This window comes from Schistocerca americana, chromosome 7 (assembly GCF_021461395.2).
Source record: "Schistocerca americana isolate TAMUIC-IGC-003095 chromosome 7, iqSchAmer2.1, whole genome shotgun sequence".
NCBI classification, from domain to species: domain Eukaryota; kingdom Metazoa; phylum Arthropoda; class Insecta; order Orthoptera; family Acrididae; genus Schistocerca; species Schistocerca americana.
The window spans coordinates 467,929,531-467,948,651 of NC_060125.1; the positions used below are offsets into that span (position 1 = coordinate 467,929,531).

The 19,121-nt window shown below is 41.5% G+C and overlaps 1 protein-coding gene across 1 annotated transcript in view; it reads right to left on the reverse strand.

Moving 5' to 3' along the window:
• LOC124623018 (ganglioside GM2 activator-like) overlaps positions 1-19,121 on the reverse strand; it is a 51,980-nt gene that overhangs the window by 8,542 nt on the left and 24,317 nt on the right. Inside the window, exon 3 of the mRNA XM_047148809.1 lies at positions 10,311-10,469. Within this exon, the coding sequence (XP_047004765.1) occupies positions 10,311-10,469 (159 nt within the window). The remainder of the gene's footprint in view (positions 1-10,310; positions 10,470-19,121) is intronic.

A 19,121-nucleotide genomic window follows, 5' to 3' on the forward strand; every position in this document is an offset into this window, starting at 1 on the left:
CTCTTCTCCCCAATTCTATTCAATACCTCCTCATTAGTTATGTGATCTACCCATCTAATCTTCAGCATTCTTCTGTAGCACCACATGTCAAAAGCTTCTATTCTCTTCTTGTCCAAACTAGTTATCGTCCATGTTTCACTTCCATACATGGCTACACTCCATACAAATACTTTCAGAAACCACTACCTGACACTTAAATCTATACTTGATGTTAACAAATTTCTCTTCTTCAGAAACACTTTCCTTGCAATTGCCAGTCTACATTTGATATTCTCTCTACTTCGACCATCGTCAGTTATTTTGCTCCCCAAATAGCAAAACTCCTTTACTACTTTAAGCGTCTCATTTCCTAATCTAATTCCCTCAGCATCACCCGACTTAATTCGACTACATTCCATTATCCTCGATTTGCTTTTGTTGATGTTCATCTTATACCCTCCTTTCATGACACTTTCCATCATCGGCGAACCTTAAAGTTTTTATTTCTTCTCCATGGATTTTAATACCTACTCCGGATTTTTCTTTTGTTTCCTTCACTGCTTGCTCAATATACAGATTGAATAACATTGGGGAGAGGCTACAACCCTGTCTCACTCCCCTCCCAACCACTGCTTCCCTTTCGTGTCCCTCGACTCTTATAACTGCCATCTGGTTTCTGTACATATTGTAAATAGCCTTTCGTTCCCTGTATTTTACCCCTGCCACCTTCAGAATTTGAAAGAGAGTAAATAGGGCATTATGATTGTATTTTGTACAGATTACCATATTGCATCGACAATTAAACCCTCCAACATGCGCTGCTTATCGTAGAATACAGAAAGACTCTTGCTCACTTACACTGCTCTCCCACTGAGGACAGGAGCTTGAATATTAGAGTGCAAAACAGATCTCCAACCTGGCAATATATCACCACGCGCCATGTCGATGTAGTAAACAAACATTTCCTATCCTGCGCCATACAAAATCATCCCTTTTACAACATCCATACATATACCGTGAAGACAGACATCAGCATATATACTCCTCGCAGCACTGGATATTTCCATGCAAGGCTGGCTGTCATCAACCCCCGACGGGTGGCCAGAGTGCTCTCAGTGGACTGAAGTCACTCTCAGAACTGTTCTACAAATTCGGACTCGTTTCCCCTCTGCACAAACACGTTACTGTTTCTGGTCCAGACCTGCTTGCTTGCTCGCTTTTCTACACACGTCTCCAGACTCGGGGATTACAAGAACACACGTATTTTTGCATGGTTCGCCATAATATTATACTATTTTCGCGGTACTTCTCGATATCAAGCACACAGCCGTATCCTACCGATTGCTCGTGCAACATAATCCCAAAGATACAGACTGGAAATTATTTCTCTACAAAAACCTAAACTTTAGCTAGGTGGGGGCGTGCTGTAAACCACTGACTAACTAGAAACTTGCCTCATCTGCGAGAAACTCGAGAAAAATAGAGAAAACTGATATTTCCACTCGGAAATACCGATGCCAGTGATATAGCAGATTCCAAACCATCCCTATAATTTACAAAGTCAACTAAGGAGTTTCACAAGACTAGAGATCCAGTAAACATGTCTTCAAAAAAATGGCTCTGAGCACTATGGGACTTAATATCTGAGGTCATCAGTCCCCTAGAACTTAGAACTACTTAAACCTAACTAACCTAAGGACAACACACACATCTGTGCCCGAGGCAGGATTCGAACCTGTGACCGTAGCGGTCGTGCGGTTCCAGACTGAAGCGCCTAGAGCTCCTTGGCCACAGTGGCTGACAAACGTGTCTTTCACATGTTAGATGCACACACCACAATCGATTTCCCATCAACTAAATAAAGGCATGAAATGTGCAGAAGCAGTCAAACAATTTACATGGGAGGGAATAACAATCCAGTGCAAACGCACGTCCATATTCAATCTCAAATTTCCACACGGTCACGAAAGCTATGCAACACATACTAAGTATTAGTTTGCTATTCGGTAGTCTAGAGGACAACACGTTAATTCGTCTACATTCCTACACTCCAAAAAGCCTCTCCATTCTGACAGCTCCTACCGTTAAAGGGAAACGTGAATCATCCCCGCACAAGTCACCGGCGCTGCAGGCAGAGCACGCACAGGTAGAATCAATCATCCTAAGAAATCGTTCACATATATATTTTATCCCTGTACTTACAACTAAATGTTACGATCACGGTTTCAGTTGAACGACATTCGACAATGACCGAAGTATCAGAAATACACCCTGATGACGGCTATGGCTCTGGAAATATGAATATTAGTACCATTCTTATGTCTTGACATACTCTTCCCTTTGCTATCACAGTACTAGACGTCAAATCCATACCTTCCTTATGAATGGACATAGTCATTTCCTTTGCATATGTCGAAACACAAATACATACTTTATAAGCCTGATGCTCAAGACGAACTTATCACGCACCCCCTACTACTAAGTATAATACTTCATCAATAACTGATTACCTACGCTAGAGAATAATACTGAGAGAAAATCCGCAATGGGTGGACATGTATCAGAAGTTTTTCTTGTGAATAATACCACTGTTTCTTAGAAACAGAGCCGTAATCGTCTCATATGTTTAAATAAAACCGATCACAACAACTACTGTATGTTACCATCACAAGTAGTCATGGTTCTACAGGTGCACACAAGTATCCATGTCAAAGGCTATAGTTGCATTATAAATCCGCGCATGGCGTTACCTACGAATCACGTGGGTTTTCCAGACAAATACCGAGACGGTGATCGTCTTACAAACTGCCAGATGTTAAAAAACCCGACCCCGACAACTACTGTATGTTACTGTTACAAGCGGTCTTGATTCTACAGATGCACACAAGTATTCATGTTAAAAGCTATACCGGCTTTATAAATCCATGTATGGCATTAACTATGAATGACGTGGTTTTTCTGTCTGGACAAAAACCGGGACGGTGATCGCCGGAGTGTATATTACCACAATAGCAGCGCGCTTATAGCTAGCCTACGATGCAACCTCGTTATAAAATCGCTGAATTTTGAAAGTGATTTGGCTAAGGAGAATGGTATGAAACAGATATGTGCAACACCCTCACGCCACCGCCACTAGATATTTCTCCAGTATTTGTAACGCATTCTGTCTCGATGCCATATCATACTTCTGGCAGCCACCTTTCTCGAATCTATCTGTTGCGGTTTTAGGTAGCCCCTATGTATCTTGCAACTACCCCTCAGACTCAGCGCTACCACTCCTACAGCTTTGTGCATGTGAGTGTTCCAATGTAAGTCGGAACTGAGTAGATGTCAGAGAAAGCTACATCTACCACCTTCTGCAACCCTTGTAGAAACAGGCGAAGCTGAGTTACTGTGACGGATCTGTGTCTAGATCATTCGCCAGAAACGAAGCCTGATCCTGCAACACGAGGTAGTATAAAAGACAATACGGGAGCTGGAGGAAGGACGTGGCTTTTGCTACTGCATTGTGGTGCTTCTCCAAACTACAAGCAGGTACTACAGATCCACGTCCCTCAGGGTCCTGTCTCGTCTATCAAACCAACATTCTCTCTTTGTTATTCTATTCCATCAGCCAGAGAAAAATTATGAACCATAACAGCTCAACTAACTTCATCTGCCAGTGAACAAGATAAGATTTTTAACGTATCTCTCCCCTCCCATATATCGAAACCAAATACCGCATGCATGCAGGCTTCGAGCACATGTGACGATCCTATTAAATATACTGGTGTTGATCAACTGCACAGACCAGTTTAAGGTTTCATCACCCATACTGTAGGATGATGACCGTATCCCACACTCTATACTGTAAGTCACAAGAGACGCCCCCTGTGACACTGTGTCGTTGTTTGAAACATTGCTTTCTAACAAGCTTTGTACACTGCCATATATTTTCTTTTTCTGCCACAATTTCGAGCTCTGTGTCAGGTCCTAAACTGACATTAAGACGCTCTGATCCACGGCCTCTCGCAGAAAACTAGACACTGCAAGGTGTAAATCATTTTGTTACTGCGGCTACCATAACATGCGACACACGGTGGATGATTTTAAATAAAAGACAGTTACAACATAAGGAAACTAGAAGTGTTTGGCTGCGTTGTGGAGAGTTTCCAAGCTGAAGTCTGAAAGTGATTGACGACCTCTACATTAAAACTAATCTGCCACAGTGACGGAATAGATGATGGCACTGGGTTCCCTTTCGACTGATTTCTCATACTGCACTCAAGTGCACAATCACTGTTCCGGTGATAGCAACCCCCAGAAGGTGTCGCCCATCCACAAAACGCATTCCCCAATCAAACAAGCGCAGTCAGTCAATCCTTATTCCCAGTTTCTCTACGATAAACTACGTTATCGAACCGTAAAACGAAAAAACTACTTCCTTAAAACATTGGCTCTGTGTGATATGGGTACAATATAGCAGGGCTTCCCAACAAAACTTTCTCGAGGACCCCCTCATCGAGCATGATTGGCACCATGTCACACACAGTATCAAGTATCTAAAAAATCCAAATTAAGGGTCTTTTTATACGTTTTCTTTTTTTGATACTTAAAAAACATTGACATATTCATTATTGAAAAATATTGAGCTTAAAACTTTTTCAATTTAGCCATCATTGTTATTGTTAAATTTTTGATTATTGCTCAAAATCTTTGTCTTCAAATCTGGGCGTTTAGAATACCAAACTCCTTAAAAAAATAATGGCCGATTGTCGTCTGAAATGCGAGTTTCTGTGTAAAGTGATTGTCAGTTGTCAGCTGCAAAGAGGCAGCACGTGCGGTCTAACGGCATACAGCCGAACTATTTGCCTCTATCTAATTCTAGTTTTGCGCTAGAGTGTGCTAGTGTCAGTTGGCTCTAGGAAGACGCTAGACGCAGAAGTTAGCGTCTGCAAAAGCTCTGCTCATGCAGGAAGCGACCAACACAAAAAATCTCTTATCATACGAAATATATTTAATACATTTTTATTCTAATAGCATCTTGCGGACCCCTCTGGCATAGCTCGCGGACCCCTGGGGGTCCGCAGACCGCCTGTTGGGAACCACTGCAATATAGCTCTCCGGAGATGTATAGTGCCCACTGTTCACATCCGATCACGGTTCGGAAATTATACTATGCCTGCATCAGCCCTATATAAAATGATCGTTACTAACAGGGAATACCTCTTACAAGGAAACAGATAGACGCATAGCAGCAGCGTCCGACATGTGAAAATTACCAGTCATTCTGTCACTAACTATGTAAACAGCACACCCGTCAGACAAATGTGTACACGGGGAATGCAGTGCCTCGCAAGCACCTATCGCTGACTTAGTTATGACGCTGAAGTCTAGATTTTACACTAAAGATGCGACAGGGGGGATGGAGTACATCGCGTAAATAAACAAATAAACAATTAATTCGTTTTATTTGCCTGGCCTTCTTACTACGAAACTACTGCTCTTGTAAGGATTAAGTGTAGATTGAATCGTAAACGTAATTAGTTTCTGCATAACATTTACAAGAGTATTTTTTCTTTCATTATTCTCATGGGAAAGTTTAAATTAAGGATATTCACTAACTCCATGACGTAATAGCCGAGTCAATGAAGACCAAAAAGGATGGAATACGGACAATAACTAGTGTAGCTGCACATTTTTGTACAGGGGTAGGTGGGAGGACTATGAACTGCAGACTAGAAATCCTGACTAGTAGGAGATGAGTACAGGGTGTGTGTTTCAAGGTCACTTTTGTACGTTTTTCTTGAAGAACTCGAAAAACATGTCCTCTAGCGAAAACGTATCCCAGCGCAAAATTAAGCTTTGCCCCTTAGTTTAGACAGTTTCTAGCCAATTTGAGGTAGTGTCCTGACTTGATGGACCACAAGTGTACTACATCAGATTATTCACCTTGACTTCCTCTACACTACTATACAGTGAACAGTTATCTTTTACACCCTGTAATTCCATTCGTGATTTGAAAGGAAAATGGCAAATTTCAGATGATGTTCAGATGTGTATGAAATCTTATGGGACTTAACTGCTAAGGTCATCAGTCCCTAAGTTTACGCACTAGTTACCCTAAATTATCCTAAGGACAAACACACACAACCATGCCCGAGGGAGGACTCGAACCTCCGCTGGGATCAGCCGCACAGTCCACGACTGCAGCGCCCTAGACCGCTCGGCTAATCGCGCGCGGCCAAATTTCAGAGGACTAATGATTGTTTATATACCATTGAATGAGTTGTTACTTCTTACCCTTTGATGTAACACTGCAATCAGAATATGTTGTTGGCGATCATGTGCGCCACATGAGCAGCTGCCTTCAGCCACCAATCTCCAGCCAATCCCACGCACTGGGCGATCGCGACCGCCAGCCAATCCCACACTTGGGCCTATCCCGCACTCCAGCTGGTCCTGATCGCTCTCCGGCCTATCCCGCGCTCCAGCCGAATCAGAACGCCAGCCAATCCCGCACTCTGGCCTATCCTGTGCTCCAGCCGACCCCGCACTCTGGCCTATCCTGTGCTCCAACCGATCCCAATTGCCATCTGATGGCATGGAATGGATTACAAAGCATCACTGGAGTCACTCTGCTCTCTGCACTCTTAGCTCAACCGCTGATTTAACTTCCATCTCACTTCTTTAACTCAATGTCACTCCATCTGAGTTCAGCTTTACTGGATATAGTTGTTTATCATAATAACGGTATGTATTTACTTAGTTATTTGTACATACCTGGTCAGCTAGAACACTACGACCACCTACCTAATAGCCAGTATGTCTACCCCCAGATAACAGCTGTGACGTGTTGTTGCTTGGAAGCAGTGAGGCCTTGGTAGGTCGCTGGAGGGAGTTGTCACCACATCTGCTCATGCAAGTCACCTAATTCCCGTAAATTTCAGGGAGGAGGGCAATGAGCTCTGACGCCATGTTCAATCACATCCTAGATGTGTTCGATCGGGTTCATACCAGGCGAATTGGGGGGGGGGGGGGGGGCGGCACATCAATTGTAAATTGCTACTGTCTTCCTAGAACCACTGCATCACACTCCTGGCCTTGTGACATTACCTTGCTGAGACATGCCACTGCCATCAGGAAACACAATTGTCATGAAGGAGTGTATATGTCCTGCAGTCAGTATGAAATACTCCTTGGCCATCAAGGTACCTTGCACGAGCTCCACTAGACCCATGGACACCCATATGAGTGTTCCCCAGAGTATAATGGAGACAGCTTGTCTCTGCCCACAGTACAGGAGTCAAGGAGCTGTTGTCTTGAAAGACGATGGATGTATGGCCTCCCATAGGCATGATGAAGAAGATATCGGGTCTGATCAGATAATGCAACGCCCTGCCACTGCGCCACTGTCTATTGCCAATGGTCCTGTGCCCATTTCAGTCGTGGTTGCCGATGTTGTGGTGTTCACATTGGAACATGCATGGATCCTCATGTGCAGAGTCCCATTGTTAGGAGTGTTCGGTGCACTGTGTGTTCAGACACACTTGTACTCTGTCCAGCATTAAAGTGTGATGTTAGTTCTGCCACAGTTCACCGCCTATCCTGTTTTCCCAGCCTATGACATCTGACATTAATAATGAGGGGTGGCCGCCCAACCCCACAATGTCTGGATGATGTTTTACCTTAGTTACACCACGTGTTGAAGACATTCACCATAGCACTCCTTGAACACCGTGAACCTTGGCCATCACAATCTGCCCCCAGTCAAACTCAGATAGATTGCGCGCCTTTTTTATTTTACAAATGGACAGTGCACTCACTGATACTACATGCAACGTATGTGTGTCTGACTAGCAGTCATTTCTCGCCAGGTGACGCTATTATCGTCTGGACGGGCTTGTATTGACAATAAGCCGGTGGTCATAATGTTCTGGCTGATCAGTGTATATGACAGTGTATATAATTTATTTTACCTGATCAGATTAATGCTTTCAGGACACCTCTTACATCACACCAGGTTTTTAAATGTAATTTCAAAACTCATGGGATCACAGCGACTTAAAAACATCATATTTTTTTAATATGAGACATATCCTTCATTTATCTGCATGAATTGGGTATATTCTTGTTACAGCCTCTTGTTATTGATCTTTCCACCTTTTTCTCTGCCTTACTAAAGACCTCATGCCCACTGGATACTAATTTATCAATAATTCTGGTATTCTGTCATTTTCCATTCTTATGGTACGGTACATTTGGTTTTCCCTGTATTCCTTGATCTCTTCGTTTAAGCTTTACTCTCTCTGTCCTTCTCTGATGTCAGTATTCATCCTCCTGTAAGTGTGTACCCAGCTACTCTTCTTTAGACACACATCTCCAGTGCATGTATTCTTCATTGATTTCTTTTCGTTACACTCCATGATTCACTTCCAAATGTCATAAATGTTTCCAATATAGTTTAGTAGAACTTACAGAGAGTTTTCTTTCTTACTTTATTTCTGAACGTTCTATATATTTTTCTGGGAATGTAATTACATTTTTCTACTTTTTTTGTATATCCATTTCTGTCATGGATGAGATAGTATTTCCTAAGAGATTAAAAGAGTTTACTCTTTCTATTATCTGATCACTTATTATCATATTTCTAGGAATTGGCTTCTGGCCATGAAAGACCTAACTTATGTTTTGTTTGATGATACAAACAGATTATATCCCTTAGCTTTTGTGGATAAAATATTAACAGCTTTCTCGAGTGTATTCTCAGCTCCAAGGAAGTCATGTTCAGCGATGGTCGAACTAGACAAATATTTATCTGAGGCATATTTTCCTAGAAACAGCTATCTCTTGAACTTGTGGGAAACCAAAAAATTCCTGTACTCCATACTATATCAATCGGTTCTGAAAATATTATGCTTCCCAGCTATGACAGTGCCCTGTGAATGTAACTTTTCAAAAGCAGGATATATATGCACCAAGAAAAGAAACTGACTCACTCAACGAAAAACAGATCAAATTTTATTTATAAATTATAATACTGATTAATTTTCCCTTCTACGGTACATACATCATTATACTGATTGCAAGTGAATACTACAGATATTTAAATAAATTACAATTAGCTATATTTCTCATACGGTACTTTGTCTCCAATAAAAGTATGAAAACATAACAAGAATTAATCTTAAGTTTAAATTTTTCCCACTTGATGAAATGCAGATGATTTAAATTTCAAAACTACAGGGGACCTAACATAAACAGGATAAATCAGATAAAAATACAGGTGTAATGGCCTGAATTAAAAAGGCAAGGTGACTTCCTCTTATTTATTTTTGTAAGTGAATGATGACTGGTGAGTCATGAAAAGGAGCTAGTTCATTCCAGTGAGTGAGAAGTTACTATTTAATCTTTGAAATGACCGGATTTGCTCATCTCTGGCCACCATAAGTGATCACATCAAACAGACTAACCCATTCACAGCCCAGAACACCATCGACATGTCTTTACCCTTTGGAGGGGAGGTCGTGTGGTGGCGCTCCATGGATTGCTCATTATACAGTTGAATGATATCTGCGATACTCTGGTTTTCCGCCGAAAGAGACTCAGTGACAGCTCTCTGGAACGCACCTCCCGTTGGGCAGCATTCATCTCACGCTAGGTGAGGAGAACCCTACGTCAAAGTGACGTAACGCAACGTCATCGGACGCCATATTGAAGACTAAGTAAAGCGTTTTCATCTATCGGAACGTCATGAAACCCTATTGGCTGAAGCGGGAATAGTCTACGATGTCCTACAACAAATTCCGCATTTTTAATCGAAACTGGCCGAGAAAAAAAAAATGTTGCATTACTTGTCGAAATCCCCTCGTATGAACTCACACATGTCGAGGTTTAATGTTGGATGGACCATGGATATCAGTGGAACGAACTGTGAGTGACTTAATTCACGTCATAGATGCTAGTACCCTTAGTTCCACAGAAGACTAGTGGTATGTGATAAATGACGAAAATAATGAAAGCAGGGCAGGCCATCATAGATACAATGAAAGTAAAGGCGAAAAATTCATGAACAACTCTAGAAGTGCTACGATAATCAGAAACAGGAAGATCAGGAAACGTAAATCAGAATGACCTAGAGACAAACAGTTAAGTAGATACCCCTACAGTATGACAACATTTAAGACGATTATTTTCTTTTGCTATCCAGATCTTCCCATGCATATGTATGGAACACTTATTTAGTATTCGTCAGATGTTGCTTTTTTTACCAAGTAATCAATAAGAAGAAGTAGAAAACACTGGCAATATGCTTTTCTGCAGATGCAACCTCATTGCGGCCATTTACTCGCCTGTACCGGAGGCTCCAAGTCCACGTCAGTAGAGGCGGACAGCGTCACTAGAACGTCACCTGAGGGCGTCGACGTTATTTCCAGTTCATCCAGTCGACCTGGATCACTTTCTGGACCGCATCGATTGTATTTCAGGTTCACAACGCGTAGTTTTTGGCCCTGTGCAGAGGAAAAATTTGTTTGAGACACTTCACTAAAAATGATAATTCGAGGCAACTATAATTTGAGGCAAGCACCTTCTGATGTTTCCATAGAACTGGAAAACGTTCATCCCTCTGCCAGAAAATGATAGCGAGAGAGACTATGTTGCCACAAGACCAAAAATATTAATTTCAAAGAGTTTATCTGTATCTATGGGATTATAAATTACATAGAAAAAAATGTTATGCACAAGGTACTATTTATAAACGAAATCTACTATTGTTTTATCCCAGAATAATAAAAGAATATCACTTAAAAATTAGTTTGTAAGTGATTGCCCAAACGTGGTGTAACACTTATATTAAAGCACTGGAAGCAAATGAAAAGTATAGTGATCAAAACGCTAGACTTTCATAAGGGAGAACGGGGTTCAAATCACTGTTCAGCTTTCCTTCTTAACGTTTTCCATGGTTTCTATAAATTATATCTATCGAATCAAGCGAACTTTCCAAAACCGAGAACATATCATATGTTTTGCCTACTCTTTTCCAGTCGAGCCATTGCGCTACTCGTACATAACACTACGAAAGCATAAATAACCCATAACACGTTTATCACGAAATACTTTTTTGTTCGCAGTGACAAACTAATGTCTGAACAACGTCCGTGATGTCTGTATAGAACTGTGTTCAATGAAGTTTGAAAATACTAACTGAAACTGCTACCATAGCACACACTATGGTTTTAAAACTTCCTAGCAGATTCAGACTGTGTTCTGGACTGGAACTGGAACGTGGGACCTTTGCTTTTCGCGGGTAACTGCCCTGCGGTTGATCTACCGAAGCACGATTCAAAACACCCTTCCCCACACATCTCTACTTCCGCCAGTACTTTTATCCACATTTCAAACTTCATAGAAGTTCTCCTGCATATCTTGCAGCACTAGTACTTCTGGAATGAATGATATTGTGGAGAATGTGCTCTGAGTCGAGCTTGGATGCTCAACCGGCAAAGCATTTGCCTGCGAAATGCAAAGAGCTCAGGTGAGCGACTGGCACGGCACACAGTTTTAATCTGCCAGGCAGCTTCAGATCAGAACACACTCCGCAGCAGAGTGACAATTCGTTTTAGGAACATGGTTTTAGTTGTATCCATACTATATGGCAGTCAAAATTTAGCATTTGTATCTGAGAACAAAGAAATGAATAACATTCAACAGTATTGTTTGATGTGCTTAAGACTTACCTGTGGTGATCATGGTTGTGAGGTATGTAAAGACCTGTCATGGTTGAATAGCTAGCAAAAAATTGCTAGAAAGTAAAGAAACTTTCAACACAGATTTTAGGGAACTCAAAGATTTGTTGACAAACAAATGCTAAACGAAGCCACTATTAGCATAAGGAGTACAATACAAGAATCTTCTTATATTGTCCAGCATGCTCCTCATCTCAGGCATTGATCATCAACAACCGATGTCATCTGTTTTATTAAATGGCGGCTTCGGATGCAAAAAACATTTTTTCTTCACTACCGGTTTTGGGCCCTAGGCCATTAACAAGTAGTCGTTTATTAATGAGAACTTTTGTTGGCCACTTGATAATGGATGGCTTGGTAGGATCAGCCACGGCGTGCCAAACTGCACGCGTGCAGCGTGTGCTAGTCGCATGCGGACCAAGCCTGGCCCACTCAAACACTTTTGCTCGGTCCTTCTCGGAAATACCCGAAACGCCGCCACATTTCTTTTGGCTTTGAGGAGCGGCATTTTCCGGTCGGCACAACCCTGTAAATTCGGCAGAATCGTGGTGTCATCACTGTTTATTCTTCGCTATTTGTTCGTGGTGTGAAACACTCACAGGTCCAGCGATGTTTGCACAAGAAGAGACAGTCTATCTATCTATCATTACGATCGACAGATGAGGTTCATTTTTCGGTACATGGCTCTTTGTGCTAAATTTGCAGGCATGGAGCACGTGGAGAAAAGGCTATTTACAATATGTACAGAAACCAGATGGCAGTAAACAAACATTTCCTATCCTGCGCCATACAAAATCATCCCTTTTACAACATCCATACATATACCGTGAAGACAGACATCAGCATATATACTCCTCGCAGCACTGGATATTTCCATGCAAGGCTGGCTGTCATCAACCCCCGACGGGTGGCCAGAGTGCTCTCAGTGGACTGAAGTCACTCTCAGAACTGTTCTACAAATTCGGACTCGTTTCCCCTCTGCACAAACACGTTACTGTTTCTGGTCCAGACCTGCTTGCTTGCTCGCTTTTCTACACACGTCTCCAGACTCGGGGATTACAAGAACACACGTATTTTTGCATGGTTCGCCATAATATTATACTATTTTCGCGGTACTTCTCGATATCAAGCACACAGCCGTATCCTACCGATTGCTCGTGCAACATAATCCCAAAGATACAGACTGGAAATTATTTCTCTACAAAAACCTAAACTTTAGCTAGGTGGGGGCGTGCTGTAAACCACTGACTAACTAGAAACTTGCCTCATCTGCGAGAAACTCGAGAAAAATAGAGAAAACTGATATTTCCACTCGGAAATACCGATGCCAGTGATATAGCAGATTCCAAACCATCCCTATAATTTACAAAGTCAACTAAGGAGTTTCACAAGACTAGAGATCCAGTAAACATGTCTTCAAAAAAATGGCTCTGAGCACTATGGGACTTAATATCTGAGGTCATCAGTCCCCTAGAACTTAGAACTACTTAAACCTAACTAACCTAAGGACATCACACACATCCATGCCCGAGGCAGGATTCGAACATGCGACAGTAGCAGCCACGCGGTTCCGGACTGAAGTGCCTAGAACCGCACGGCCACCGCGGCCGGCGTGTGTTTCTGTCATGCTGTTCCGACATAAGCGTTAAGGACGAGGAGAGATATGAGGGTCAAGTCAAAGGAATTGCTGGAACTGTTTTTCGATTTAGAACTCACTCTTGTTGAATATATGAAGGAAAAAGAGTGGAGGAAAGGAAATTACAACATCCAGAATGGAATGCAGTCTTCGAGCTTTAGGTGGACGACTGCACACTGTCGATAGTAAGACACTGAAAGGTAACTTCTTTCTGATTTGATGGGAATGCATATAATAAGAAAATCACGTTGTAGAAGGGACATATTCTGACAAAGACAGTCCAGTTCCCAAAGCTCACTTGTGTTAAAGAAAACACAAGGTTTGAAGAATTCATTGTGGCCTTGAAAGAATAGTACGGTTAGTTCCTAAATGTTTCGATGACACAGCCAATGTTACACCTTTTTTCAAGCTGTTTTCGAGACTGTTTGCCGTTTCAGTTCAAAGCGCCCCTGTGCATGTGCAGATGTAACTGTTTCATCCGCAAAGTAATTTCTCTTTTAAAGACAAACACATTTAACGTTAAAACTGTCTAGGATGTCTACATTTCTTTTCTCAGGTATTGTTTCTACCTTTTCATAATGATGTTGCAAACGTACCAGAACTAAAATATTTCGATTCTGCTATGTCTTCAACGCGCCAAAAATAAAACCTGGTTTAAAAAAGGAAGGCAGGATTCGGTTACGATTGTGAACGGTTCTGTAATCAGTTACTATTGATTGCCGCTTTCAGTTACACACATTTATTTTTTTAAAACAGTAATTCCAGACTAAACAATAAATAAAAAATATCGCACCTTATTAACGAAGAAATAAACAACTGTATAAATAATAATGTTTTAAGTACGTTAAAATTTAGCAAAACACCATAAAATACAGATACAGATAATGTTTAAAAAAACAAGCCATTGTGATCTCGGCTGAAGGCCCTACACGCCAAGGATGACAAAAAATTAAGAAAGTTTAAGAACTCGCTGCGATTATAACTTACAGGTATTGAAGTATTAAAAGGTAAGTGTCCGCAAACACAGTAGAAGATATCAGACGCCAGGAATCGCAGTAAATAAGGTTTTAAGGCTTACTGATAAAACACAAATACTAATTAGAATTTTAAGACAAATGACCACAATCACGGCTGAAGGCCTTACACAACCAAGAATGGCAATAAATTAAGAATATTTAAGAACTCGCTACAATTACAACTTACAGGTATTGAAATATTAAAAGGTAATTTTCGCTATTATTTTATCTGCATTGTCTAGAAGTGTGAAATACAGAACCAAGTCCTATGCAGCATCACTACACTGCCATTCAAATGCATGCATTATAATATCCCTTCTCCAAGTTAATTGCAATAATTTACTAATTCTCTCTTGAATGAATATGTACTGTTCTGGTTGACTCTGCAGATAAAAAAAAACAAGAATATTATAAATGTTTGTTAAGTTAATTAGAGGACTTTTCCTAACAAAAATCTTGAAGATTCTCTGAAAATAATAATAATAATTATTATTATTATTGTATGTCAGGCAATAGAGTTTCGCTGGAACTCCACAGCTGCGGCGATCGACGATTTAGTGTTGATGGTTCTGCACAATCTCAAAGAAAAACGGGAGGGGAAAATGGCAGCAGATCCTCAATCGTTGTAGCGAGAATAAATCCACGTCTGGGCTATTGAATGTTACTATTGAGAAATGACGACAATGTCGCTCGTTGCTCGTTTTGATCTGTGTTATTATAAATTCGTTGCAGGCTCTTGAAATTATTTTCACCACAGGATGTAAATCTTGCTGGTAAAACTTAAACACATATAACGTGAAGTGTCGGTCTTTAAAAGAATGAATTACCTTTTCCTGTTTTTGTTGTCTTTGAAGATGATTATATTCGCCGTTTATTCCTCAAGATGAGTTCTTTCGAATTACAGTGGTTTTTAATCCTACCAACTTTTCTATATAGACACCAAACATTAAAGTCACAATTCTGATGATTCCAATGACGGACTATCCCTTTCATACAACAATCTATACCTCTCTCTACTCCCGCTCGGAATACAACACAAAAACAATTAGAAATTACATCCAAGTCGGCTAACAAAGCCAGAGATACAATGTACAATAGTCTTTTTCTAGCATCGCTGCTGCCACTCGCAGCAGCTATATCTCTGAGTGTCAATATTACCGTCATAGTTTTTTCTTGCAGCTTGTTTGGTCTGTCCAGATCGGACGAAAAACAAAAGGAACAATTATGCATTACATTTCAAAACATGTGCGAAGTAAACATTTGACGACTACTAGTTTTTCACAAAATTCACAAAATTAAAAAACATTTCCAATGTGTTGACACTTTCACCAGTTTCGAACATACGTCGTAAGACAGAGAACACAATGAAATATCAAATTCTATCGACGTAATACTACGGCGTTCGCAGTTTCCTCCTCTCTCTCTCCTCATGGTCAGACAGCATTGTGTTGTGGTGGGGGAAGCGTGCAAGCCAGGTTGAGTGCCATGCCACTTGGGTCACAGCACGGCTCTTGAGCCGAATTCTTGGCGACCCCTGGCTTAAGAGACAGAAATCGTCATAAAAATTAATATTTGTGTATGCAGCTGCGTACCCATTGAAAACAGTTGTGGGCGCACCATTCCTGAGACGAAAATGTTGGCCAAATCAACAAATTTGCTTACCCAGGTAAACTACAACAGAATGTGTTCTTAACACTTAACGAGTATAGCATGATTGCAGTCACTTGATAATGGCCTAGGTGTGGAACATGTCGCCATAATAAATATTTATTTCAAGCAGCTGCAGTTGCCATTTAAGAAAACTGATACAAGAACCATTCAATCAATTCGAAGATGAAATTTTGGCGACAAATCCGAGGAGAAATTCTATGAACTTGAGGATGTGTGTGAAGTGAGTGACTAGGTTCAAATGGTTCAAATGGCTCTGAGCACTATGGGACTCAACTGCTGAGGTCATTAGTCCCCTAGAACTTAGAACTAGTTAGACCTAACTAACCTAAGCACATCACACACATCCATGCCCAAGGCAGGATTCGAACCTGCGACCGCAGCGGTCTCGCGGTTCCAGACTGCAGCGCCAGAACCGCGCGGCCACTTCGGCCGGCCTGAATGACTAGGTAAAAGTCATTTATACAGTAGCTCAGTGATCATACAAGCACCAAAATGGAAGATGACGAAGGCAGAAATACTAAATTCGGTCTTCTAAATTGTTTCACTGCGAAAATCGTAATACGGTTTCTCTTTTTACTCATCAGACAGACACGGAAATGACAGATATTGAGATAAATCATCGCAGTGTAGATAATCAACCAAAATCGCTTAAGAGAGGGAAAAAACATTGTCTAATGACATTTCTGTCCGTTTCTACGCAGTTCAAGCGAAGGAATTTGCTCCTCTTCTATGAGAATTTCATTGTAGGCTAGTGGAGCAACGAACCATAGCAAGCGATTGAAGGTAGTACACTAGATGCACTTTATTATATATCTGTACTATTGGCCCCATCATGTCGGAAGCTCGGTGTGTGTGTGCTCAGATGATGCTGTTGTATATAAGACACCCACAACAGTGACAGCTGTAAGGAAATGTAAGAAGACCTGCAGAGATCGGTGGCTGGTGCAGGTACCGACATCTTAACTCCAGCATGTACAAGTGTTAACGTAATACATATAAATTGGTGGAAGGTGCAGGCTGAGATTCAATGGTTGTCAATTTGTGGCCCATACTAGGTAGAACTAATGGTAGAGATAGAGGAGGTCGAATGAAGAGCAGTGCATTTCGTCACTGCTTCGTTTGGTAAGTGCAAGGAGAGGTCATCCAACTCAAATGGCACTTGCCACGAAAACGGTGTCTTTACTGTTAAAAATTCGAGAGTGCCCATCCCAAGAAACGACAGATGACATGTTGATTCTTCCTACATGGAAAGCACCATCCTTCTGGCCACAGACGGACCAAGTGGGCCCGACCGACTGCGTTGTCAGTTATCAGCCAATAGCGTCATGCTACTGAGGTATGGTGGGGCGTGGGATCAGTAGACTGCACTGGTCGTTGGCAGTTTAGCACTCCTGGTGCCACTACTTCTTATTTCAGTATCTCCTCAGTTGGCATCACGAGGCTGAATGCGTCCCATTCCATTCCTCCCCTGGCAGTACAGGGAATCGTACCTGGGTCATCTGTATAGCAGCCACTCAAGTAGGACATTCGGAATATCAGAAAAATTCCCTCACTTTTATCGAGGGTCATCCTTCCCACACACCATTCGCGAACTCAGCAGGAAATATGTGAAACGATGGTGGTACACATCAACACACACAGAATGGTGGCATGCAAAATGTAGATATAAATGTTACTTTGTGTAGACGTTAGCCGCTACATTGCTCCGCCCTTTTGCCTTAATCTTGATGGGACACTAAACTCTAACACCCCTTGCTTTGAACCGTTGACTGGATTACAAGTCTGAAGCTCTTTCAGTTCTTCGAAGTATTACGTTTGTCTAGACATGAAGACCCCATAACAACAAAAAAACTGCTCTACCTTCTCATCCATCTGGAAAATGAAGTTCCTAGTCAACCAAGCATTAGACCCCTACTTAGTTGGTACGACCTGCCTGTTTCTTTTTTTGTATTATTTTTTGTAGCCAATTCTGCAGAACCTGTGGGCTGGAATGTAATTAAGTGTAGTGTCAACCTTATTTAGTCATAAAAATTTAGTTTTAGGGTAAATTTCTGATAACTGATACTATGTTATCATTTGTATTGAAGTGGTATGTCTGCAATTCCTGAATTTTCCTATACCCTTTATTTACATATTTCATTTGCTGACTTTCGTTTATTACCACACAGATAATTCCTCAAAAACCAATGTTATAGCAATATACCTTTTCACATTCAATATTACAACAATAATTGTTCTGTACATGATTCTTGGGTATTGCAGTGAACATAAAAAAAAGACAAACTGCAGGGATGGATTCCTGACTGGAAACGGAGGAAAAAAGGTCCTGTGAACATCTGCCCAGAAATGCATGGTTATCACAGTAGATGGCGCTGAAGATTGAAAGTTCCTCTGACCATGTGTTGTGTGTTCCTTGTGTGTTGCAGCCTGTGCCATTGATGCAGTGTACAGTAAACAGCAGGATGGTCCGGTATTCATGTCAAGAACAAGCCGAGATAGTGTTTGTGCATGGCCAAGTAGATAGAAACTGTCGAGAGGCTGTACCAAAACAAGTAACCTCACAGACACCAACTACATTCCACAACATCTCAAGCCCTTTTTGGGCGTTGCTGTAATCGCGGGTCCTTTCATACAGACGAACGTGCAGGGAGGTGGACTACGTGTACACCAGAGCTGGAGGATCGGATTCTGCCTCTCAACCATTTCCATATCCTTGGCCATACACAAACGCCATCTTGGCTTGTTCCCAGCACGAATACCTGACCATTCTGCTGCTTACAGTACTCTGCGTCAATCACACAGCCTGAAACACCCAAGGAACCCACGCCACATGGTCAGAGGAGCTTTGACTTGTCAGCGCCATCTACTGCGGCAACGCTGTATTTCCGGACACACATTCATAGGATGTTTTTTCTTCCATTTCCAGTCAGGAATCCATCCCTGTAGTTTGTCGGTTTTATTAGTATTCACCCTAGAGAAAGAGAAACAGAGAGGGAGAGAGAGAGAGAGATCCCCATCTAACTTTGCCACCCCATGTATTTACGAAATGAAACAAAATGTTAAAAATGCAATTGATCATGGGTGCACTCATGT